A 26,545-nucleotide genomic window follows, 5' to 3' on the forward strand; every position below is an offset into this window, starting at 1 on the left:
ATCTTTAAAAAAAAAAAAGTGCTGGCAGATACTTTCTATACTCGAGTATCTAACTATGCTATTTTCTTTCAGGTCCATCTCTTGCCACTCCCCACATTTCATGTTCCCCCTTCTAGTCCTACTCAGCCAAGATTATATTAGACAGTGCATTATATAATGATGGCCATTTCACTCCTCTCTCCTAACCCCATGGAAGTTTCTTCCAGAGTGGGTTCCTGTCTTTTTGTATCTTCCACAGAGCCTACCAGGTACTAAATACTAGCCTGCTAGCTGATTGTCAATGAATACTGCCCACCTGTCATAAAATTCTAGGCATTACACAGTTCTCTACAGGTCCTAAAACAGAACATTTCCTAATCTCGCAGAATTCCTGAAACTGTTTAGTGTAATCTCAGAGTTCCTGAAGATTGCATGAAAGTGCATAAAATCCGGTGGGATCATGAAAGCCAGGATCCATGCCACCACCTTGGAGCCCCCAGCACCACAGCATGAGGTAAGATAAAAAGAAAGTGGGTAAAAGCTGCCGAAGTTTGAAAACCAGAACTTTTAAGCATTGTAGGTACTCATATGATACATAGTAGAACATCTGACGTTCAGAAGCTGGGCCACTGAGTTATATAAGTGACTCATGCTAGAGAACATGCATTTATGGTCTTATGTTTAAATCCACGTAGCAGTTAATAAGAAGTCAAAAAAACATGGGGCATTAAGTGGTCTTTATTGAGATTTCACATTCGGTTATCTTCTTCATTATCAGTTCTTCAGTTAATTGTACAAGTATGATAAGTTATTTTCTATCTGACGGAATTTAAATGTAAAATAAATACAAAATACATTTGTGGTTTAATGAACACTCAGTGAGGCTTTTTTTTTCTGAGGTATTCCTTTCAGTCTGGTTTTATCCCAGATCTTTCTTTTACTTCCCATAGGAAAAGTCTATTAAACCACACAATGGATCTGGAACCAATGACCTTGAGTTTTAACTATATTAGACGTATTTTTTGATCTCATCATACAACACCAATACAAAAGCTCCGCCCATGCCTCTCAACACATTGGACCAGGCACCTTTGAAGAAAGCCTTGGCTCCTTCATCTTTTGCAATCTTCCTCCAGCAGTCCACCGTCCCACTGTACATAATATCCGCTGTGGAAACAAATGTTGGTAAGGGCTCTGTAATTCTGGAGGAAGAGGCTTTTCCTTTGAAAGACATCTACACACAGTGTTAGAAAAGCCAGTCACTTGAGCTCTAAGCCCCAACTCTATGCGGTGTCCAGCCAGACACCCCCTTCTTGCATAACCGTCAGGCAGCATTTCTTGTCAATCCTACTCCTTCCACCCAAAATCAGGTAAAGAACTAGGGCAATTAACTAGCTAACTCACACATGGTCAGACTGTAAAATGGGAGGGGCTGGGGTGGAGTGGAAGTATTAAGCTGGGTGGTCCCCCTTTTTAGGGATGAGAAAAGAAAATTTTATGGGCAGAGTCTCAGATTATATTGCCCAAGGTGGCACAGTTAAAAGAGATAACAACTGTTCGGTTGAAGCAAATGGAACTAATACTTGACTTTTCAACGCTAAAATTGGCAGTTTCATGTTTCAACCTCTGGAAGCCAAAATGGCTTCAGGCCATGGCACCCAGCAAAAGCACCCTCTCCCACTAAAACTTGTAACAGCTAGATAACAAAAGCAAGAATTATTTTTAGATAAACTGGCTAATTAATTAGTTTCCTGTATTTCTGTACCCAGGCTCTAAGGGAAAAGGGCCTACAGCCTCTATGATATTAGATACTTAGTTAAGTTCACCTCTAAATATCTCATTTTTGATGTTCTTATTTCTTTGATAGGAACACATTCTTTTCTCTAAAGGAACAGTTGACAGTGTTAAGGGGGACTAACTATAAAGCTTCTTTCCTAAGTTCTTACCACGTAATTTTAACAACCGGAATAGTGAAGACTGGAAAGAGCACTGAACTGCCCCTTGGGCAGAGAAATAAGAGACCAGTAGGTGTCAGGCTTACCCCCTTTCCGGCCAGACTGCATCATCATCCTACGGCGGACAGTGTCAAAGGGGTAGGACACCAGCCCTGCGACCGCTGTCACACTCTGGGCAATCATCCAGCTCACAATAATGTGCACATTCTTGGGGTCAGGCAACATCCCTGTGAGCAGAGGCAAGAAGCCAAATGGCTGTGAAGTGATTTCTCTCAGCAGCTCAGCCAAAGGCAAGTCGGGACGGAGAAGAGGCTACCATACCTCCAACTCCATGCCCTACCCTTCTGAAAGACCCTGCCCATTACGGGTGCCTCACAACCAGGCAGCCAACCAAAGCCGGGACTGCCCTCTGGATCCAGGGAAGCCAGAGTTGTGCCCAGTGTACAGGGCATGTTGAAGAGGCTCCAAGTTCAACCTGGTCACTGACAGAGCTGTGCCAAGGGGGAAGCAGGCTCCCTTCTTGCTCTCTGAATAATTCAAGGCCAGAGTTTATTTCAGAAGGGGACAAGGAGAGTCCTTTAGCTATTTATCCACACCATACCACCTCCTCATTCAGAAGCATCGTTTAGCCCAGGGACTAGAACATGAGTTACAGACCCCTGGGGACCTTCTTCCTCCCCACTCCGCACCCCCTGAGGCCCCTCTCTCACCCTTGGCAGTATCATAGACTCCGAAGTAGGCCGCTCTGTAGATAATGATGCCCTGGACAGAGACGTTGAAACCCTGGTAGAGACCCCTCAGGCCATCGGACTTGAAGATCTTGGTGAGACAGTCACCCAGACCACTGAACTCGCGCTGGGCAGCACCCTTGCCCACATCGGCAGCCAACCTGGTCCTAGCAAAGTCCAGCGGGTAGACAAAGCAGAGGGAGGTGGCCCCAGCTGCCCCACCGGAAGCCAGGTTACCAGCAAAGTAGCGCCAGAATTGCTTATGCCGGTCCACACCCCCCAGGAAGATCTGCTTGTACTTGTCCTTGAAAGCGAAGTTGAGAGCTTGGGTGGGGAAGTAACGGATCACGTTGGCCAGGTTACCCCTCCAGAAGGAGAGAAAGCCCTGCTCCTTGGGGATTCTCACCACACAATCAATGATCCCTTTGTACTGCTTCTCGGCACTGATCTGTTGGCTGGCATGCTGGACCTGTGGGGGGAGGAGAGGGAGGGGAGGAATTGGGTAAGGATGGCCAGAGCAGAGGGAGAAGGAAAGTGGACAGGAGCAAATGAACGTGTACAACTCTTTGATTTCCTTTCTTAAAAAAATATATGGGGAAATCAAGCAGATATTAACTAAATCTAAGTAAGTACGTTAGCTACTTGGAAACAAGCCAAAAAAATCCACTTTTGCCTCAGTTATCAGGGCACTTGAGAGAAAAGGTTCTTCCCCAAATAAACCGAAAAGATTCCATTGTAGAGTCATTTATGCACTGCCAGAACTACACTAGGGGCTTATCGGGAGATTGAAATGATTAAAGATCCCTGCCCTAAAGGGTACCTGCTCTGATATAACAAACATGATGGACAGGCAGGAGATAATGATTCCTCAGTCTCACTGAATCTCCCTGGAGACCAGGATCTCAGAGGAGTAGATACTCTCACAGAAGTAGAATAAATCCACTAGGTATTACAGCCTGAAAATTTTCAAGCAGATTATCCAAGTAATTGATTATTGAGGGGTTTGTTGCTGTGAGTGAGCAGTTGGGTTTTTTCTTTATCATAATTTTGACTCCCAAATTGAGGAGGCTGAGTTTCTCATTGAGGGGCCCTTGCCTTTTGGGCAAGTAGAGACAAACACGATAGACAGGATGAGAATGAGGATGAGGAGAAGACTGATAAACCAGAGACCAGACTGCAGAGGAAAAGATTTGGGGACGGGGTAAGTAAGACAATATGAGTCTACTCTGAAAACTGTTTCTTAATCTCTCAAAACCTCTTTCTTCAGCTGTAAAATAGGGGGAATAGTATCTATCTAACAGAGGTTATACAAAGATAAATGAAATATATGTCAGCCTACAGCATGGTGCATGGGACACACTACGCGAGTTTTTGAGTAATAATGATTCTGAGGTTTGTATTGTAGAAGGTGGATGCAGGAAAAAAGGGTGCAAGGGACACTGAAAATCTAAAGGTGAGGCCTAAGTGGAGGGTCAGTGCTGTCCCAGGAGCAGGATCTGGCTGGCTGCAACCTACCCCGGGTGGGTTTCCATATATAGACACCCGAACGCTGGGCGCCACCCGACACCAGGAATCTGCTACTGACGCTGGACCTGTCTACGCAGAGGGCACCTTCCCCTTCGCGTAGGCCGGGCGCCGGGGCCTGTGGCCTAGCACAGATTGGCTGCGGCTGGCCCGCCCCGCGCCCCCTCGCCGCTGCAGCTCGCCCGCGTCCCCCGCGCCCTGCCCGGCCCGCACCCGGCTCGCTGCGCCCGCGCCCGCGCCGTCCCCACCTGCAGCAGCAGTTTGACCCTCTCGATGGGGGCGACCGCGGTCTTGGACACGGCAGCGGCGACGCCGCCGGCCAGGAAATCCTTCAGGAAGCTCAACGCGTGATCACTCATGGTGACAGCCGGGCGCACACAGCCTCCGGGAGCCGCGCTCGCGCTCGCGCCCGCGCTCTCGCCTCCGCCCGGCCAGGCACGGCCACCCGCTCTCCGTCCCTGCGCGACGCGAAGGGGCCGCTCGCCTCGCCCCGCAGCCCTCCTTATATCCCCCGCCTGGGCTCTCGCGAGAGGAGGAGGCACCCCCGGGGCCGCGCGCGCACTGCGCATTGGCTGCGCAGGTGCCTGCACACCCCCTCGCCGTCCCCCTCCGCGGCAGAGGGCACCCGGGGCGAAGGCGCTTCCGGGAGGCAGGGGTGGGCCGGGGGCTGTGCCTTCAGCTTGGGACGTTTAAAGGGCAAATTCATGTTATCTGTCCCGGCGAGCAGAGGGAACACCGTGTCTCTGCAGCATGTGGGCCGCTGTATTTATAGCACAAGAAGGCTTAGGCTGGGGCCGACCCGGGGACAGACACGGGACCGATGCCTCAAGCAGGGCTTTCTTTAACCTCGGGCCTGCACGGGACCCGCTGCTGGCCAAGGAGTTCAGGCTGGGTTTTTTTCCTCTTCCTTTTTTTTTTTTTTTAAAGATGTTATTTATTTATTTGACAGAGAGAGAGACAGCGAGAGCAGGAACACAAGCAGGGGGAGTGGGAGAGGGAGAAGCGGGCTTCCTGCCGAGCAGGGAGCCCGATGTGGGACTCGATCCCAGGACTCTGGGATCATGACCTGAGCCGAAGGCAGACGCTTAACGACTGAGCCACCCAGGCGCCCTTTCCTCTTCCTTGTAACGGTGTCCCTCACCACGCTCACTGCTTGGATTTGGGCCTCTGAATTCAGAGTTGTGTGCTCTGCAAATTAATAAGATCCTCCAAAATAAATGCTAACCTCACAATCTGGCAACCTGCCGAATCCCCTCTTCCCGCCATTCAATCATTCCAATCGTTCATTCCACCATGAAATACTTACGGGCCTGGCATCCAGCGCCAGCAGGAAAGGGGAAATCCGCCCGAGTGCAGGGGGGACTGGACACTTCTGTAAATCCCGAAAGGGCTTCATGTGCTACTCCGCTGTCAACAGAATCTCGGGACATACTCTGGGCAGAATGTTCTGGGGCAGCTGGAGGCTTCTTGAGGCTAGTGCTGTTAGCCTTCCCGTCGGAGTACCTGGGTGACTGGGATGTCAAGTAAGAAAAGGTCGAATCCCTGTCTGTATTTACCTCTTTATGCTAGGCACGGAGGAGTGGGGAGACTCACTCAAGTTTCTTCCCAGTTTTGTACATTTGACAAAGTTTATGCATTTTTTTCCCCACAAGCTTGCCGATGAATGCAGACTTCACGTTAGCTGTTAACTGAACTAAAGCTGTCTGACTCCCCGGGTATGGAGCCCTCGGTAGGGCAGAGGTCACCAGTTAGGTGCCAGGACCACAAAGGGTATGCATTTATCTGAGGCTGGGCAGGCTAGAGTCCAGAAATCTAGGCGAGCCGTGTGAAAGCTAGCAAATGCAAGTTTACCAAGGTCAGAGCGGGCAGAAGGTCAAGAATTCAGCATTAATAGAAAAGCCATTCAAGCATTCATTCAACATGCGCTGGAGCATTTATCCTGTACCAGGAACAAAGTTTGACCCTGCGGATTCAGTATGAGTAAGAGATGGTTCAGTCTCCCAAGAAGCTTACTGTTTAGCAGTGGACATATTTGTCACTTAGCTTTATTTCTTACAGCCTCATGTATAGATTTTTATGGATCAACCTAATCCACATAATAGTGCGCTATATTCCATTCTCTTAATATTAAGCAGTTGCCTAAACCATTTCACTTTGAGCATTAGAGATGTTTCTTGTTTTTACTAGGAAAAATAATGCTGCTATGTACTTTGCACAAATTTCATTTTTCCCTTTATGATTTTTCCTTCTCTTTTCTCTTATGTAAAATGGAATGGGTAGATTAAATGTTTTAAAAGATTTTTAGCTCTTGCTACACACTGAGAGGTTGCTCTTCAGAAATAATGCAGCCCACCAGCAAAATGTCAAATGGTTACAGATCCTCCTCCAACACTGCCTTTAAAAAAAGCATCTTTTAGTTATTTGTGCCATTTTATGAGTTCTAATTTGCACCTCTTTAATTGCTATGAAACTGCACATATCCCATGTGATTCGCTTTAGTTTGTCAGGGTTTTCCTTTGGTATCCATTTTTAATCTTCCTTGACTGCCTATGGCGTGAAAGCAGAGTATTTATATTTAAAATTCTTTATATATTTAGAGCAGTATGTTAAGCACTTTTCATTCTGTTGTTTTTCTTTTGATATTTTTTCTTACATTGTTCTAACATTGTTATTTATTTAAATATGAACAGATCCATATGATGATATACTTCATGTTCTGATGTAAATGTATCTCTTTTGTAGATATAGTAGTCTATTTGCCCTACTAGCCTATTTCCTTCTACTTCTTTTTTTTTTTTTTTAAGATTTTATTTATTTATTTGAAAGAGAGCACAAGCAGGGTGAGGAGCAGAGGGAGAGGGAGAAGCAGACTCCCTGCTGAGCAGGGAGCCCCACACAGGGCTCAATCCCAGGACCCCCAAATCATGAGCTGAGCAGAAGGCAGAAGCTTAACCGACTGAGCCACCCAGGCGCCCCGCCTACTTCTTTGGTCTAATTTCATACCATATCATTCTCAGGTATCCCAACACTAATTCTTTTGTTTTTTTTAAGATTTTATTTATTTATTTGAGAGAGAGAGAGAGCATGCACACACAGGAGCAAGTGGGGGGAGGAGCAGAGTGGGAAGAGAGAGAACCTGAAACAGACTCGGTGCTGAGCAGAGTCCAACGCAGGACTCAATCTCATGACCCCAAGTTCATGACCTGAGCCGAAACCAAGAATTGGATGCTTAACCGACTGAGCCACCCAGGGATCCCCCCGCCCCAACTCTAGTTCTTAAGTAGATATTTTCTTTTCTCCGTTATTTGCCTTGGATTACTAATTCTAGTTTGTCATATATTATGTTCTTATAATAGCTTTAATTAGTGAAATCACCATACCATGACTCATTTATTTGATCATTGATCTTTAAAAAAGAACAACTTATATGTGATTCTATAACCACTTAAAAAAAAAAGGTTTGTCGGCTTCTATGTCTGGAATTGTTTTTTTATCAAGTTGTTCAATTAGTTAAATATCACTAGAAGATTTTTAACAGATATTAAAATTAAATTAAATATTAACATTAATTCAGGAAGTATTATCATCTTTGTTGCACTTGACTTTACTAATCACAATTTATTATATTTTCTAAATGGAAGATATCATATTTCTTCTTGGCTTCTGTCCAATTATCCTGTCATGTAGGGCAAGCTGTAGCTGGAATCCTTGACAAGAGGTTTTCCACGGAAATCTATACACTGTCCTCTTCCTTCATGGACTTTCTCAGAAAAGAGAGACCTCAGATGCCCTCAGGAGCATGAGCTGCCTGTGATCACAAGATCCAGGTATCACTTACACAGGCAGGGGAGAGAATGGTGCTCAGCAGAACATGTGTCTACCCACCGATCCCAGCACTCAGTGGTTTTCTGCCAGCATGAGAATGGACAAGGCATCTGGGATATCAGAGAGAAAACTCTGCTTTCAAATGTGGCATGGTGTCCTAGAGGCTGGGTAGTGGGGCGGGGTGGGGGGGACAGGGCTGTCTAGAAATGAGAGTAGGGTATTGAGCTAGTCTTTTTTATTTTTAGTAGAAACTTTTTTTTTTTTAATTTTTTTTTTTTAAGATTTTATTTATTTATTTGAGACAGAGAGAATGAGATAGAGAGAGCATGAGAGGGAGGAGGGTCAGAGGGAGAAGCAGACTCCCTGCCGAGCAGGGAGCCCGATGCGGGACTCGATCCCGGGACTCCAGGATCATGACCTGAGCCGAAGGCAGTCGCTTAACCGACTGAGCCACCCAGGCGCCCTTAGTAGAAACTTTTAAAGAGTCTTAAATATTTTACCAAACTGGGAATAGAGAATGGGATCTGCTAAAGAGTAAAAGGCACAAGAAATAAAGAAAAAACATTTAAGGATTTGTTTATAGTGCTGACAATGTGTGTAGGTATAGATCTAAAACTGTTAGTAATTAGAACATACCTTACTATTTGTTCACATGGTAAATTTCAGCATTAAGCAGAGAGGAATGAATTCTGAAAGTTTATTTTTTTTTGATCATGTAAGACCCCACATGAATTTCTGAATTTCATTCAAAAGTATTTAATAGACACATTCACATTGATGCATTCCTTTCAAAAAGGCAAAACAAAACAAATGCAATATTTCTCTGCAATTCTTGCTCAGGGTAGCTTAGCTAATAAGAACAATATCTTAATTGACAAGTTCTTTATAATCAGGTGCCATTAAAGTGAACATGCACACCACATACCTTCAGAAGTTATGAGGATTCCTTCAACCATGCTTCAACTACCGGTTCCTATTGTAGCTAATGCCAAGCAAAACTATGAAACTACAAAATGTGTCTTTTTTTTTAACCCATTGTTCATTCTAGAACCTTCTTACCTTTAGTAGTCAGCTCCCTTGGGTATGCATTTTCCTCCTACTTTTCCACATCAACATAGAGATTATCTGAACCACTAACACCTAATTTATTTATTCAATCATTCACTTTTTTCTTTTTCAAAATCTTTCAACAAGCATTATTGCATCCTCACTTAAGACACTGAAAACTTTGGAGGCTCCTGGTGATAGGAAAATCAGAAAGGTAAGATTGTTGTCCTAGAGAGAGGTGCTGACGTGGCAGGAACACACATACTTCTGATGTCTACATAGCGATTCCCGTGCAGTGGGACAGGGTCCATCTGGGGTCTGGTTGTACTCCCAGCTGAATGACTGTCAATGGGGTACTTCAGTCAAAGTTTGTCTTATTAACATTTTATGGATGCTTATGAAACAAAAAGTTTGGTTAGAAAGATTTTAGTCACTATTATTTAAAAGATGTGATTTCTGGTGGCAGAGGAGTCCCTGAATCATAAAAAATAAAAAGGTGTTCAGAGAGAGGGACTTCTTCTGGAAGGCCCTGATCCCTGGAGAAAGTAGCTCAGTGGTTGCTGGAGGCAGGGGAGCTGGGGCACTCTCCATCCCCAACTAACACAGGTAGAGCCCCTTGCTAAAGAGAGTTCCATAACTTCTCTGCCATTCATAATCTTAGCATCTCCTCCTTACTTTATCCAAGACTCCAACAAGCATATTCGGTATTTTATTGCACAATTAAGCTTAATTTTATGGGTAGTAATAATGCCTCCGGCTATAACTATCTACCTTCCACATTGACACTTCTGGTTTCTGACTTGCATTCTCTGTGAATAAAGCCATTACTTACTTGGAGTTGACGTGATTGATTTTTAAGTACCTTTTGAAATGGCTTTCCCAGTATTTAGTGTTTCATACAACTTACCAATAATTTTTTTAAAGTTTTATTTAAGTAACCTCTACACCCAATGTGGGGCTTGAACTCACGACCCAAGATCAAGAGTCGCCTGCTCTTCCAACTGAGCCAGCCAGGTGCCCCCTACCCATCTTTTTTAAGATTTTATTTATTTATTTGACAGAGAAAGAGAGAGAGCACAAGTAGGCAGAGAGGTAGACAGAGGGAGAAGCAGACTCCCCACTGGGCAAGGAGCCCGACGTGGGGCTCAATCCCAGGACCCCTGGATCATGACCTGAGCGAAGGCAGACGCTCAACTGACTGAGCCACCCAGACACCCCCCACCCATCATTTTTAAAAGCATTTCAATGAAGTCTGTAAGTCTGTCTGTCCTGCATACTAAAACACCACACCACCTTTTTTATGATTCAGGGGCACCTCTGCTTTCGCTTCATCAACAGGATAATCCCTGTTACTATTAAAATCAATGTTTAATAAATGTTATCAGTGAGACCATTTTTGCTCCTCTGTACTGTTGAATAACAATATTTTGCTATTTTAACGCATGAGGGTTTTTTTCCTATATGCTTGTTTGTTTCCCATGACCCTTTTCTCATGCAGATAGATAGACATTCTGTGTCATGGCCTCAGGGGAAAAGAAAAACATTCGGAAAGCAGAGAAAATGAAAACTATTCTTAGCATTAGAATTAGAATTTCCAAAAGAGAAGGATTTCAAGTATAAAAAGTAGATTTGGTAGAATACCTGAAGAAAAGCAAATTTTCCTGCCCACCCCATCCTTCCAAAGATTACATCAAGTTTCCCCAAACCTGGGGAGAAAGGAAGGTCAGTGTGGGTCCTTGAGAAATAGGGGTGCGGTACTCTCCTCCAGCTCAGAGAGGCAGCAAGAAGCCAGGAGATAAATGACTGGGTGATGTGTTAGTACACAGATCAGAGACAGCCTTACAGAGCTCATCGAGGATAATAAGGGAACAGGAGAACACATTCCAGTACCTGAAGGGTAGCCTGCTGGTTCAAAGGACCTTTGAGAGCCCGCATTAGTTTCTCCTGCCACAGTGTGGCCTGGGAGAAGCAGAACAGCATTTTGTATCCAAGGACAACCAAGTTAGCTGAAAACAAGCCAGACCTGGAGAGTGTCATGGTTGGAAATGAGGCAAATGTCAAGAATGACCTTGATGGAGTGGTGACCGAAGACCAGAAGGGGATAAGGACCTGGCAGCTGATGCCCGCATGGATAGGTGAAGATCCAGACCATATGCCCCTCCCTTCCCATCTTTAGTACTATAGAAATCCCTGGGATTTATATGTAAATCATTGCCAAAGGGGAAGAGAAAAAGGGACCCAAATTGTTTTCACCACGTGACAGAATGGAGTCTCTTAATAGAAATTAGGTTGCCTTGCACAGTTGAGTTTCTAAGCCAATATTTGTACTTGCTATAGTATTTTCTTAGTTTTAAAAGAAAATATACCAAAGACATATCATAATTTTCGAAATTCTTTACTGTTGCTTGTTCCATCAAGCACATTTATTTATTTAAGGAGACACAGACTTAATTGACAGAGAGAGAGAGATGGGGGAGGGAGGAACTTCAGGGCTATAACTATAGTTAGAGAAAGCTATAGTTTTCCCTACAATGCTCTATGAAACTCCAGCTTTTGCATTTTTTTTTTTAGAGAGAGAGAGAGAGAAAAGAGAACGTGGGGGGGGGGAGGCGTTGGGGAGAGGCAGACCAAAGGGAAACAGAGAATCCTAAGGAGGTTCCATCATCAGCACAGAGCTCCATCTCCCCGAGATCATGACCCGAGCCAAAATCAAGAGTCAGACGCTTAACTGACTGAGCCACCCAGACCCCGCCAGCTAACACATTTTTAAATGGCTAAACGAAATAAGTACAACAGCTTACTCTTTTAGCATATAGAAGACACCATGATACCTTAAACATAATAGTTGTTCAATCAATAGGAAATAAAATGCTTCAATTTCTAGTGCAACAGTTCTCAACTTTTTCCATAGTTTTTGTGGAGCAGTATGAAATATAGGTATACAGAATTTCATCATATAAAGTAGTAGTAATTATACTAGCAGAAATATGATTATAACGATTGTCTGCCATATAAAATCATAGCCACGCTAATGGTTGTCTTATCAATCGCTCCTTGTGGCTCTGTCAAATTTTCCTTTACATATTTTAGGGTTTTAATTTTAAAGGAATACAAGATTTGAATTGTTATTCCTTCCTAGTAAATTTAACTTTTAATCCTTAAGTTGTGATCCTCTTTATCTGCATTAATGCTTTCACCTTAAAGTCTTTTCCCCCTAAAGGAACAAAGCAATACCTGGTGTCATTTGGTCTGTATTCTCTTAGTTAGTCTTTTTCTAGCCCTTTACTTTTCTCCATTCTGTATGTTTTATGTACGTTCTCTGTAAACGTCCATATTTTATTTTTTTCCTTTTTTAAGAAAAATGTTGATTCTTTTGGCTAGAGAGTTTGGATCCATGTCCATTTATCATGACCACTGATATGTTAAATTTTGTTGAAATAATTATAGATTCAAAGGAAGCTGCAAAGGAATGACTACACATATTTAAAATGTTTATTTCTGTCACTTTATTTTAGGCTTTCTATTTGTCTTCTGAATGTTTTTGAAAGTCATCATTTTCATTCCTTATTTTCCATGACTATCCTACGTCAACCATTATATATTTTCTGAATTTCTTATTAAGGTATTAATAACACCATAACGGTTAATTATTTTGGGTGGCTACTATACTGTCAGGTTTCAAGATTGCCGAGTTTCCCTTCTTGGACTATTTAAACACTGGGCATCTCTTGGGACCATGAGGGGTTTATTCACTGCTGTGGGAAACACTAAAGTCATATTAATAAGAGGTTGACACAACTGTTTAATAGGCATAGCTTGCCAGGGAGAGGTTGTGCTCTGAAACAACAGTTTGAATTTCATAACATTAATTCAATGTGGCCACTAGAGGGAGATCATATGTAGCCATTCCAGGTCTCTGATTTTTACTAAAAACTTGTCAATAGTACATGAAACTACCGGGGGAAAAAAACCTCCCTACTTTTAAAAAGACATACAAATGAAGCCTCAAACTAGTAAACAAAAAGAATAAAGTCAAAGCAGTGACTATCATATGGGAAAAGAAAGCAAGACCCCAAGTACCTGCCTGCCATAAGAAATGCACTTTAAACATAAGACACAAATAGGCTAAAAGTAAACAGGTAGAAAAAGCTGTAAGAGAAAGAATGTCATGAGGGGTGAAGAAGATCATTTCATAAGGAGGAAGGTGTTGGTTTCTCAAGAGGACACAACAATCCTATATGTTTATTCATCTAAAAACAGAGCTTTAAGATACATGAAACAGAAATTGATGTAATTACAAGGAGAAATAGACAAATCCACAATTACAGTTGAGGACTGCAATATCTTTGTATTCATTTCCTAGGGCTGCTGTAACAAATTTCCACAAATTGGGTGCTTCAACACAGCAAAACTTTATTTTCTCACAGTTCTGGGAGCTAGAAATCCAGTATCAAGGTTTAGTAGAATAAGAGATCAATGTACAAAAATCAATTGTATTTCTATATACTAGCATTAAACCCTTGGAAATTCAATTAAGAAGTAACTTTTACAGGGCACCTGGGTGGCTCAGTGGTTAAGCCACCGCCTCTTGATTCCGCTCAGGTCAGGATGTCCTGGTCCTGAGATCCAGCCCCAGGTCGGGCTGCCTGCTCAGCGGGGAGCCTATTTGGGATTCTTTCCCTCTCCCTTTGCCCTTCCCCCTGCTCGCTCGCTCGCGCGCGCGCTCTCTCTAAATTAAATAAATAAAATATTTTTAAAAATGACATTTACAATAGCATAAAAAATATGAAATATTTAGGAATAAATTTGACAAAACAGATCCAATGCAACCCTGATCAAAATCCCTGCAAGCTCTTTTGGGGGTAGAACTTGACAAACTGATTCTAAAATTGACGTGGAAATGCAAAGAACATGGAATGCTAATAGAACGTCCTGGTAAGGAGAAGACCTGTTTATTCTAACCTTCCCGGAGAAGCTGTGTAGAGAGGTACACAGCCCGTAGTAGCTGTTTTGAGAAAACAGAGAGCTAGGGAGGCGGTAGGACCTGCTGCCTAACTCGGTAAATCTTGGCTGTTTTCTGATTTATCCAGAGGTGAGCGGGATGATTTGCTTAATATACAAAGAACAAAGAATGAGCTATTTTCAGATTAACCCCTTTCTTGCAGTTACCTTCTCGTGCCCGGCCCATGCCTGCGGTTCAGAGGACCCCAACACCCGGGCCCCCACCCGGGCCACCGACCCCGCGGCGCGACCAGATCCCTGCGCCGGGAGGGCCGGGCAGGCGCCCGCGCTCCGCCCCCGGGCGCCTCCGGGGGGCAGCTCGGGCCCTGGGGTGGCAGACCCACCCCGGGGTGCGGCTGGGGTCGGGTCCGCGCCCTAGGGCTCTTCCCTCGGCTTCCGGAGAAGCGCCGTGCGGAAGGCGTGCTGCGCGCTGGGGCCGCGGCCGGTGCCAGCCTCCAGCCCGCCCTGCGCCTCGCGCCCCCTCCGGGACAGAATCCAGGGACGCCGGGGACGGAGGCTGCGCGACGAGGGGCGCGATCTCGGGGCGGCGGCGGCAGTGGAGGGGAGGCCGGAAGGGCGCTGGCGCTCATCGGAGCACTCTGCAGTCTTGGTGCCCCCTTCTCAACCCGCGGCTCCCCAAACCGCCGCGGCAGAGACCGCGAAAGCAGGGCGCGGCCTTCCGCGCGTCCCTCCCGACCCCCGCGGCGTCCGGAGCGCCTGCGAGCGCGCGGCGCGGTCCCGGGGCGGCGGACACCCGGGCTCCGGCCCCGCGCCGCGGCCGTCGGGGGAGACGGCGCCCCGGGGGAGCCCCGCAGGGCTCGGGCGCTGCCCAAGCGGAGCCCGCGGGCGCCGGCCCGCAGGTGAGTGGGCGGGCGCGCGGCGGGGGGTCCGCTCCGGCTCGGGGGGGGGGGGTGGGGAGGGGGGGCTTGTCCTGCTCGCGTGCGACGCGGGAACACGAGCCCCCCCTCCTCGCTAAGCCCAGCGTCCTCCGGGCCTTCACCGGCCCCAGAGGTTCCTTCACTGTGTCTACCATCCTGCAGGACACTGAGCTCCCCCAAACTTAATTCAGTGACCGCTTTGTGCGGCTCCCTGGACTAAGCCCTTCACGTCCGTGGTCACGGTTAGTTGTCCTGCAGAACGGAGGTAGGCGCTACGACCTCTGTTTTGAGAGCAACTTTCTCCGGGTTGGTGGGAGGCTCTTGCCCGACCCCTCCAAGCTGGGGCTGGACCGTGAGACACTCGCCCTGTGGGGCCCGGGCTCAGCCTGCATCCCAGTGCATTCATACCCCTGCCTGAATTTGATTCGTTCAGCAAATGTTCTTCCTCTCTCCCTCCCTCCTTCCTGTCTCTTTCTTTTTTAATCACCAGGCATTGTGCTTGACAGCAAGGAAACAAACGTGACTAAGACCCTGACCCTGCCCTTCAAGGAACTTACGGTTCAGGTCAGTTGCCTACCCTGAGGGATGTCTGCCTTTCAGGGCTCCTGCGTCAGTGGGAAGCGAAAGGTTCCTTAATCTCCCCACCTACCCTCAGATGAGAGACCTGACCTCCATCTTGGTTTGCGTTATGTGCCTGCTTGGAGGCCTTTAGGATGTCTCCCTGCTTCCTACAGAATAAAGTCCTAATGCCTCAGTTCCTGGCTGGCCTTCAAAGCCCTCTCAGCACCACCAGCCCCCAATCTCTACTCATATTCTGCCTTTAGCTGGCAGGTGACCGGCCACCTAGCCTCCTGGTTTCCTGTATCGAACAATCCACCTATTTGAATTCCTTCCCTTCCTAGCCACCCACTTTGACTTAATTCCTCCTTCTCAACCGAGCTTCCTGATAAATGGTTTCTGCTGGAATTGCTCTCTCCCTCCTCCCTTTCCCTACAGCTTTTTAAGTCTTCTCTGCTGGCTACCACAGCCTGGTTATAAGTCACCTGTCTGGCCCCCAGGCTCAGGTGGGAGGCCCTGGAGGGCAATGGCCAGGTCTTTGTCTTGGCGCCGGGCCCAAGCAGATCTTCTAAGAATGCTCGCTGACTACTTGCTGAGGTGACATTGGCTGAATGCACTGAATATGCAAATAGGTAAAATCTAGGAAACCAGGTGGTCTTCAACCATCTCTCCACACAACTGGAATCATAAAATGGGCACTTCGTAATTGCCCAATCGATCTGATCCCCTTGTGAAGCCTGTTTACATCAGTTAAGCCCACAGAGTAATCTTAGAGATGGGTCTGTCTACACTAAACACATTCACTGGTCAACAAGAGCACAGACACGTTATCTTTGGTGTTGGTTGGGATCAAGCGAAGCCTGTCTTTGTAGATGGCTCTCTCCTTACCCTGCAAGAGGTAACTGAAAACAATCAAAGCTTCTTTCAAACCAGAGATATAATGCTCAGTGATCCACAGCATTGCTCTTTATTAACATACAATAACCAGCTCTTGTAATTTTATAACAACTTCATAATTATAAAGGTCTCCCACTTCATAACGTTTCATGTCATACTCACAAATTACTCCACGAGGCAAGTTACTATCTTTATTTTATATAGATGTAAACTGAAGTCCAGAAAGGTGAGTGACTTTGCTCAAGCTTTGCACACAACTAGTGGGCAGCAGAGCTTCTAGTCCCTTATTTAATACCCCCTCCCATAGCTGGAGTAATGTAAATATTCCTATACAGTATTATGCATTTAGCCACCAAATTATATGCAAAGCTACTCTACCTATTCTATGTGTGATTTTTCAGGTGAAGAAATGAAAGAAGCACAGGACTTGGAAGACAGATTCAGTGGTAATTAAGTTATTTTTCTTTTACGTGGTTTGAAATATCTGTCAAAATATTTCTGAGTTCCATTTTAAAAGTGATAAATAGAACTTAAAAGCAATAGCTCACCAAAACCCTAACTACCAAGTGGCACTTTTGAAGTCAGTTCCCAGAAACAACTCTCTCGAGACTTAGGGAACAATGTCACATATATAGGTGGAAACATGAAAATGATGATATTTGACTGATTTGGGCCTACAAAGCTGCAATTTCATGTAGTTTTACCTGATAGAAATATTTGTTTTTTAGTTTACACTCTTGGCCAATTTTTTGCCTGCATCTTTATTCCTTTTGGGGGTAGCGTGGGGGTATCACTCTGACTGGTCCTAAGAATATTTCTGTGAAAGGAGCTCTCAGGAATAGAAGAAGCCTTTTCCTTCTGTGCCTCTCCTTTCTGAACTGTCTTCCAATTTATATATTTTATAATGTGAAAACAAATGAAACTAAGGGATCGTGAAATCGCTTTCACTCTTCCTTCCCCTCACCACACACACATCAGTTTCCCCTGGTGTCACTGATGTACTGTAGTTATCAATGCGGCTTCCTTTAAAGGGGTCCTTTGAGCAGAACTAAGAAAATAAATTTCCCAGATGAATTTACCTTGTGCTTTTCTCTCTAAGCAATAACGTGCAAGTTAGTAAAACAATGAATTGTTCAACTCCACGATAGTGTTAATAATGACTAAGCCAATATAACAGAAGCGTGCCCTTCTGCATTTCAGGATACGGTTTAGTGTTGTGTCTTGGCAACTTGAGAAAGTTGCTTAACCTTGCTGGATTTCAGTTTCCCTGTCTGTTAAATCTGAGTACCTGTGAAGCACCTCTCATGATTGTGTGTGTGTGTGTGATTAATATTCATAAAATACAAACTTTGGATAAAGGTTAGTTTCTTCTTTCCTCTTCCTTTTGTGTGTCTCTGACTTGTGTGGCTAATCCTATCTGTATCTCGTTCAGTGTGTGGGTTGTTGGTCTGTGAGTAAAAAGCTCCATAGTTAGCAAGAAATGCTCATTCCACAAAAAGATAGGACAGGTATTATCCTTATTTTTTCTGATGGGGAGGCTGAGACCAGAGCTGGTAAATAATTTGCATAAGGAAAAAATAGAAAAATATATAAAACACTAGCTCTGTTCAGAAATGCAGTAACAGTAACAAATGTACCAAGTATTTATTAGCAATTCAATTACATAGTATCAGAAGGTTCTATAAGCCAAATACAAACAGTGTGCCCTTATTGTGCAGTTATCTACTTCACATGCCTTGTGGTTAAGATGTTGCAACCATGATCTAAATGCCTGACTAATAGGAAATGGAAGAAACCTGAAGGTCATTTCATTTTTACCCAACAATGGAAAAAGGAATAGCAGAAGGGAAGAAGGAACCAATATTTAGGTTGAACACTTACTGCGCACCAGACCTTGTGCCCAATTACATGCTACATCTTTTAAATTTCATGATTCTGTGAGGTAGGCATCTCCATTTTACAGATAACGAAGCTTAGACTCAGAGAGGTTAAACAACTTGCCCCAAATAATTCAGTCAATAAGCAATGGAATTAGCTTCGGGGTGGCTCAGTCAGTTAAGCATCTGCCTTTGGCTCAGGTCATGATCTCAGGGTCCTGGGATCAAGCCCCACATCAGGCTCCTTGCTCAGTGGGGAGCCTGCTTCTCCCTCGCCCTCTGTTCCTCCCCCTGCTTGGGCTCTCTCTCTCTCTCTCTGTCAAATAAATAAATAAAATCTTAAAAAAAAAAGAAGTAGAATTGGCTTCAAACTCATATCTTCACACTTTTATCCATTGATGGAGAGAGTACCCACTTGTAGACTTGATGGAGGTAATTGTATTAAGAAGGTTAAATATTTATTTTCTTTGACTCAGTAATTCTAATGGAAAGTTACCTCAAGAAAATCATTGAAAATGCAGAGAAAAGCTGGTTGCATAAAAATCTTCATTAGAGAGTTATTTATAATAGAACTTGGAATGAATCTAATAACCACCATTAGGGAAATGGCTAAGTAAACATCACACACATGATGGAATATCACACAGCCAGGAAAATAACCCTTCCCCAAAAGTTTGTAATAACACGAGTAATGTTCATATAATAAGGTGAGGTGAAAAGAACAAGGTATTAGGATCTATCTGTCTGTATAAAACTATATAATAATAATCTCATCTATGTTAATAATACACACAGAAAAAGAACACGAATGTCGAACAGCAAAATGTTAGGAGTGATTATCTTTGGGCAGCGTAATGATATTAATTACTTTTTTCTTTTAATTAAGTTGGTTTTTATTTTTTAAATGTTACCATTTTTCCATAAGGATTACCTATTGTGTCTGGGCCTGGCCAGGAGAAATCACTTCCAAAATCATATATAGCATAAAGGGCTGGGGCCTATCTCTGTAGTGTCCCAGGAAGTACTCAGCATTAAAGACTCAAACTAGGTCCTCCTGGCTCTTAGGCCAGGAAGATGACTAGCCTCCTGAGGTGAGTAGAGGGGCTGGAGTGGAAACCTGGAGAGGATTTAATGTTGATCATTAAAAAAAAAATTAAAAAAACAAACCAACAAAAACAGGAGTTGAAGTCACACTCAAGAATTTAGGGTACATTGCCCCACTCTGTTTGCAGAGTATATTTCTCAGACTCTAAAAGGGCCAAGGTTCCTTGACTGTGCTGGAGGTAGCTGGGCTCCATGAAGGAGGGTGGAGAGAAATTCTTAAATATGTTTACTTAGCCCTGCTTACGCCCATCCCCTCCTTTCTACACTACCACTCGTCAGGCTCTCACCCGGCTTCCATCAGTAACTCAACTCTTTTTTTTTTTTTTTTTTAAGATTTTATTTATTTATTTGAGAGAGAGGATGAGAGGAGAGAGAGAGCACATGAGAGGGGGGAGGGTCAGAGGGAGCAGACTCCCTGCCGAGCAGGGAGCCCGATGCGGGACTCGATCCCGGGACTCCGGGATCATACCTGAGCCGAAGGCAGTCGCTTAACCAACTGAGCCACCCAGGCGCCCTAACTCTCAACTCTTTACCCTGCCTCTGGTCTGGCCCTTTGCTAGGCCAGTGACTTCATTGCGGCCAAAGCAATCATTCCATAACATCCATCTGATTTGTCTCCTCTGCTTACTGTCCTCCCATGGTACTCTACAGCTTTCAGGGTACAAAGCAGTTCCTTACCTGTTCCTGTTCCTGTTCCTGCCACTGCTACTTAAGGTCTCTTGCAACCTGACCCCACACACCTCCCTGGCCTCCTCTCTTTCCAGTCTCTCTCCACGCCTCCACACCTCTGCGCATCTGCCACCCCAGCCCTATGATCCACCTGCAATACTCCGCACACATCTAGCTTTCTCTCACCTTCTTCTTCAGCTGTTTCCTTATATGGCTTCTGTCCAATTCCTCACCCCCTGCTCACTCTCATTCACACACACACACACACACTTTTTGCCCACTCACTGGTTGCTCATCCTTCAAAATTCACCCCAAGCCTTGTCCTTTCTAGGTAACCTTCCCTGACACACATTCTTCATCCTGTGTCTCAGCCTTCATTCTGCTTCAAGTGGCTGTATTAGGGTCCTTCTAGCTTCTGTACTCTGCTCTGCACTAATCATGATATACTTGGCTGTCCCCAACTAGACCAACATTTGTGGTAGCAGAGACCATGTCTTCATGACCTTTGGATCCCAGTGTTTGGTTAAGTGTTCAGTTCTCAATAACTTTTTATTGAATTTGTGAATTAATTAAACAGGATCCGGAAGGAGAAGAGGGAGGAAAGATGACCAAGGTTGAAGGTCATACCATTTCTAGGATAGAAACAACCCCTAGTACCATCAATGACCAATAGGGCCAACCTTTCTTCTTTTCTTATCACTGTATCTTATTTTTGTTCCTGTGGATCCTTGAATTCTCATAGAGATGGGCTTCTCATGGTGTTGTCTAAATTTCTGAGAAGATATATCAGTCCCAAGCAGCATCAACAACCCCTGCACAGGTATGTCACCTGGCACAGAGCCTTTTGACCAGCGTAAGTCACTCAGTCCACACGAAGTAGGAGCACAGGAAGGGCGAACTGAGGGCTGAGGGCTGTGGAGTTGGGGGGTGGTTCAGCCGGCAGGGCAGGCATCAGAGGAATTAAGAATGTTTCCCTGCTGTCAGTCTTTCCTTCTGTCTTCTACAATCCAACTTCTACCACAGTACAACACAAAACCCAACCCTGCCATATAGGCAAGCAGGATTACAATCGGTCCTCTCTCTCTCTCTCTCTCTCTGTCTTCTTTTCCTCCCTCGCACACACACATAAACACACAACGTATATTTATGAAGACTTGCTTTATGACTGGTAACCCTTGTTTCAAAGTCTGCTGTCTTCATTTTAATTTAGATTACTAATTCTGTTTCACATCCCCTTGAATAAACTTGTAAAATTCAAGACAGCATCTTTTTTCTTTTTAAGATTTTATTTATTTATTTGACAGAGAGAGACACAGCGAGAGAGGGAACACAAGCAGGGGGAGTGGGAGAGGGAGAAGCAGGCTTCCCGCGGGGCAGGGAGCCTGATGCGGGGCTCGATCCCAGGAGCCTGGGATCATGACCTGAGCCAAAGGCAGACGCTTAACGACTGAGCCAGCCAGGTGCTCCTCAAGACAGCATCTTAAAAGCTAAAACATAATATCTGAGCTAAAAGGGATAAACATTTTAAAAAGGGATCTGGTTGTTGTGTCTGCTGGGATAGAACTATGATCTTCTATTTGTATATGGAATATGTCTCAATGTTTCCCCGTTTCCCTTCTCCTGTGTTCTTAATTTCTTACAGGCTGAAACTCCAAGACTAGATCATGATAAGCTTTGAAGAGTTGTACACAGCAGTTAAGGAACCCCTTCCCTCAGGAATTCCCACCAGGTTTGACCATTTTAACAGAAGGCAGGGGGCACTGTTGACATCCTCGCAGGTCCATGCAGATGTCAAAGGAAAAGCCCCAAAAAGGTGGACACCTCCTCTCTGCTCTTGACCTAATGAACAAATCGGTGCATGCGTTTAATTAGTGTGTGCGAGCAAACTCAGAATGCCCAAGAGCTAATATTGGAATTTATAGGGTTACTTGTTTTTGTTTTTTTTTAATTTTTTTTAAGATTTTTTGTTTATTTATTTGAGAGAGAGAATGAGATAGAGAGAGAGAGCATGAGAAGGGGGAGTGTCAGAGGGAGAAGCAGACTCCCCGCCGAGCAGGGAGCCTGATGCGGGACTCGATCCAGGGACTCCAGGATCATGACCTGAGCCGAAGGCAGTTGCTTAACCAACTGAGCCACCCAGGCGCCCCTAGGGTTACTTGTTTTATAGGAGGCGTTTGTCTTGGACATGCATGGTTTTATAGGTTATATCCTCCTTTCACATTAATAACCCAAATAATACAATTCAAGGGATCAAGTCAGTGGGAATCTATTCATAGATATCTGTAGTGGAATGTAAGTCACATTTTAGCCAATCTGTTGTTCTTTTTATTACAAACAGGTTCCTGGATCTCACACCATGGAAAAACACAGAAGATGAAAGAATAGTACTCTGGCCAGAATTTAAGGAAATTCTTAACAAATTAGGTTTTCATATGAAGGAAATGGGGTTTGAAAACTTTGGCAACGGTAACTTTCATCTCAAGTAAATTTCACTTACCACAGAACAAATACTGATCCATACCTCTTGGAACTGCAAAGAAAAGGTGTGATATTATTATCCATGAAAACACATCTCTGTATCTTGAATTTGCTGGGCTTTGAATTTCAAGCCAGATGGGTAGTGATAGGGAGGGTCTAGGGGTAGAGGGCTTCCCACCCTCTGCTCTCATCCCTTGTTCCCTTCTCATTTTGGACTCCAGTGCCCAGCATGGGACCTGGCATATGGTGGACACTCATTTATTAATGCTCATTTCTTTTTTTTTTTTTTTAAGATTTTATTTATTTATTTGACAGAGAGAGAGATAGCGAGAGCAGGAACACAAGCAGGGGGAGTGTGAGAGCGAGAAGCAGGCTTCCTGCCGAGCAGGGAGCCCAATGTGGGACTCGATCCCAGGACCCTGGGATCATGACCTGAGCCGAAGGCAGACGCTTAACGACTGAGCCACCCAGGCGCCCTATTAATGCTCATTTCTTTAAAAAAATTATTTTTTTAAAATTTTATATTTTAATCCTTTTTTTTTCAGTAAATGTGTGTTGAACAGAGGAGCCCGAGCCCTACTTTGTAATTTTCCCTCAGCTTTTGCCTCTGTCAGCCATGCCCCAGCCCCTGTGTTAGACTGGGCTTTGAATTGTGGTCAGCTATGGAATAGGTCCCACTTGGCCATCATGAAGGCCATTTGTTGGGGGCCTATTAATTGCTGCACAGTGTACTAGGCTCTTTATCCAAAATACCATTTACTTTCTTTTTTTCTTCTTTAGAGAGAGGAAGAGGAGAGGAGGGGCCGTGGGAGAGGGAGAGAGAGAACTCAAGCAGACTCCACGCCGAGTGCAGAGCCCCATGTGGGGCTTGATCCCATGACCCTGAGATCATGACCTGAGCCGAAACCAAGAGTCGGATGCCTAACCGACTGAGCCACCCAGGTGTCCCTCATTTACTTCTTTTTTTTTTTTTTTAAAGATTTTATTTATTCATTTGAGAGAGAATGAGATAGAGAGAGCATGAGAGGGGGGAGGGTCAGAGGGAGAAGCAGGCTCCCCGCCGAGCCGGGAGCCTGATGCGGGACTCGATCCCAGGACTCCGGGATCATGACCTGAGCTGAAAGCAGTCGCCCAACCAACTGAGCCACCCAGGCGCCCTCCCCTCTGTATTAATGGTTATATTACCCAAGATGCTCCACCTTGATGACTTTATTGATTCTTTTTTTTTTTTAAGATTTTATTTATTTATTTGAGAGAGAGAATGAGATAGAGAGAGAGAGCATGAGAGGGGGGAGGGTTAGAGGGAGAAGCAGACTCCCCGCTGAGCAGGGAACCCGATGTAGGACTCGATCCCTGGACTCCAGGATCATGACCTGAGCCGAAGGCAGTCGCTTAACCAACTGAGCCACCTAGGTGCCCCCTCATTTACTTCTTAACAACCCTGTGAGGGAGGTGTTACGTTCTCCATTTTATAAGAATCTGAGACTCAGAGAGAAATTAGAAGAACTTACAAATTGCAGAGTTAGGATATAGATTTGGAGCCTACTCGGTGCTGAACTCCAGAGCTTGTGCTACTGAGCTGTCATATTTGTGCTGCTTCACTGTGTTCTTCATGTCCGATCTTCACCTCAAGTTGCAAATGATGCATAGCTATTGGCTATCAGGAAGGGCAGAAGGAACCGGTTAACAAGCCAAAGGTTTATGGTCATTCTCTGAGGGCAAAGCATCGGCCATTAGATGATGCATTTCTCCATAATTACGTGTGTAGGGGTATACGTCTCAAATAAATAAATAAAATCTTTAAAAAAAAGGGGGGGGGCACCTGGGTGGCTCAGTTGGTTGGGGTATACATGGTGTGCATAGAGTGATAATTTTTTTTTTAACTCAAAAGCAGGACACGTGGGCTGGTATAGAATTTTTAGAGAACTGTTCGTTTTATTTATTTTATTTATTTATTTTTTTTTAAAGATTTTATTTATTTATTTGAGAGAGAGAGCACGAGCAGGGTGAAGGGCAGAGGGAGAAGCAGACTCTCTGCCGAGCAGGGAGCCCGACGCGGGACTCGATCCCGGGACTCCAGGATCATGACCTGAGCCGAAGGCAGTCGCTCAACCGACTGAGCCACCCAGGCGCCCGAGAACTGTTCGTTTTAAAAATGAAAAGAATGGACATATCTATTATGTATGTGTATATGTACACACACACATATATAAATAAATATATTTTTTATATAAATAAAAAATTTGCCATTGCCAGATGTCTGGTAGAAGTTGAGAAAATTTTTGAAGCTGAGTCTAGGCTTAACAAAAAGAACACTGTGATTAATAGTGTTGTTTGGTTTAGACCCACAGGGGGAAATGGGTGGCCCAAGTCTCTCACATTTGCCATCTTGAGATAATGTACTTACAGTTTCATAAAACTTATGTATAAAATTGCATGAATCACTTCTACTAATGCAGGTATGATGAGAACGGAACAGGTGTTCTCAAACGATATGTGACTCTTAAAAACCTGGGGATTCGGGGCACCTGGGTGGCTCAGTCATTGGGCGTCTGCTTTCGGCTCAGGTCATGATCCAGGGTCCTGGGATGGAGCCCCGCATCGGGCTCCCTGCTCGGCGGGAAGCCTGCTTCTCCCTCTCCCATCCCCCTGCTTATGTTCCCCCTCTCACTGTCTCTCTCTCTGTCAAACAAATAAAATCTTTAAAAAAAAAAAAAAACCTGGGGATTGAGGATCACAATGGATCATCAAACACCACAAAAGTTTCAGGTAAAAACTCCACAGATGAAGAAAGCCACCTATGTTTATACTTTGACATTGTAAAGTATGTGCATATAACAATAGTCACCTTTCTTCATAGAACAAAACCAGAGTGCCCAGGGTGAATACCGGAAAGAGAATCTTCTGGTTGAGTCAGAGTCAGCTAGACTAGAAAATCCCCCCTCTGTTCCCCTGAGATGCACTTTTGCCCTGGAGCCTCATTAATTCTTGCTGCCACCGCCACACCAGCATAAGGACTGCTCGCCGCAGCGGTGGCCTCACGGTCCTCCTGTGATTGTCTGTGGCACCACCGAGACCAAAGAGGCTGTCCAAGGAGACCTCCCCAAAGGCCAGTGGATTAAAACTGGAAATTAAATAAGATGCCGTCTTCCTAGAAACATCGCCAAAGGCAAGGGAAGCAAGGGCAAAAATGAACTATTGGGACTTCATCAAGATAAAAAGCTTTTGCACAGCAAAGGAAACAGTCAACAAAACCAAAGGACAACTGACAGAATGGGAGAAGATATTTGCCAATGACATATCAGATAAAGGGCTAGTATCCAAAATCTATAAAGAACTCATCAAACTCAACACCCAAAGAACAAAGAATCCAATCAAGAAATGGGCAGAAGACATGAACAGACATTTTTCCAAAGAAGACATCCAAATGGCCAACAGACACATGAAAAAGCGCTCAATATCGCTCGGCATCAGGGAAATCCAAATCAAAACCTCCATGAGATACCACCTCACACCAGTCAGAATGGCTAAAATTAACAAGTCAGGAAACGACAGATGTTGGCGGGGATGCGGAGAAAGGGGAACCCTCCTACATTGTTGGTGGGAATGCAAGCTGGTGCAGCCACTCTGGAAAACTGTATGGAGGTTCCTCAAAAAGTTGAAAATAGAGCTACCATATGATCCAGCAATTGCACTACTGGGTATTTACCCCAAAGATACAAAAGTAGGGATCCGAAAGGGTACGTGCACCCCGATGTTTATAGCAGCAATGTCCACAATAGCCAAACTGTGGAAAGAGCCAAGATGTCCATCGACAGATGAATGGATAAAGAAGAAGTGGTATATATATACAATGGAATATTATGCAGCCATCAAAAGGAATGAGATCTTGCCGTTTGCAACGACGTGGATGGAACTGGAGGGTATTATGTTGAGTGAAATAAGTCAAACAGAGAAAGACATGTATCATATGATCTCACTGATATGAGGAATTCTTAATCGCAGGAAACAAACTGAGGGTTGCT

At 44.7% G+C, this 26,545-nt stretch overlaps 1 protein-coding gene and 2 long non-coding RNA genes across 6 annotated transcripts; 1 reads left to right on the forward strand and 2 right to left on the reverse strand.

Annotated features, from left to right (window-relative positions):
• Positions 1-699: 699 nt before the first annotated feature.
• Positions 700-4,691, reverse strand: SLC25A4 (solute carrier family 25 member 4). Its single transcript, XM_045871118.1, has 4 exons — positions 4,435-4,691; positions 2,645-3,131; positions 2,021-2,161; positions 700-1,146 (listed from the first exon to the last, which is right to left on the reverse strand). Exons 1-4 carry the CDS (start codon positions 4,543-4,545, stop codon positions 989-991), a joined length of 897 nt encoding a protein of 298 aa, XP_045727074.1. The 5' UTR covers positions 4,546-4,691; the 3' UTR covers positions 700-988.
• Positions 4,692-5,649: 958 nt separating this feature from the next.
• LOC135363706 (uncharacterized) lies at positions 5,650-14,327 on the reverse strand. Its single transcript, XR_010409730.1, has 2 exons — positions 14,228-14,327; positions 5,650-5,697 (listed from the first exon to the last, which is right to left on the reverse strand). It is a non-coding gene; the product is annotated as an uncharacterized LOC135363706 (long non-coding RNA).
• Positions 14,215-26,545, forward strand: LOC123847847 (uncharacterized). Of its 4 annotated transcripts, none has more exons than XR_008506463.2 (8): positions 14,215-14,919; positions 15,428-15,501; positions 16,794-16,838; positions 20,785-20,862; positions 21,685-21,855; positions 22,381-22,585; positions 23,301-25,289; positions 25,381-26,545. It is a non-coding gene; the product is annotated as an uncharacterized LOC123847847 (long non-coding RNA). The 4 variants fall into 4 exon arrangements; XR_006791614.3 differs by having other exon boundaries at positions 14,222-14,919; positions 23,301-23,462; positions 24,489-26,545; XR_008506461.2 differs by having other exon boundaries at positions 14,223-14,919; positions 23,301-23,462.

Source organism: Mirounga angustirostris, unplaced genomic scaffold (assembly GCF_029215605.1).
Source record: "Mirounga angustirostris isolate CCGP_5_RB_7025 unplaced genomic scaffold, mMirAng1.0.hap1 SCAF_2, whole genome shotgun sequence".
NCBI lineage: Eukaryota > Metazoa > Chordata > Mammalia > Carnivora > Phocidae > Mirounga > Mirounga angustirostris.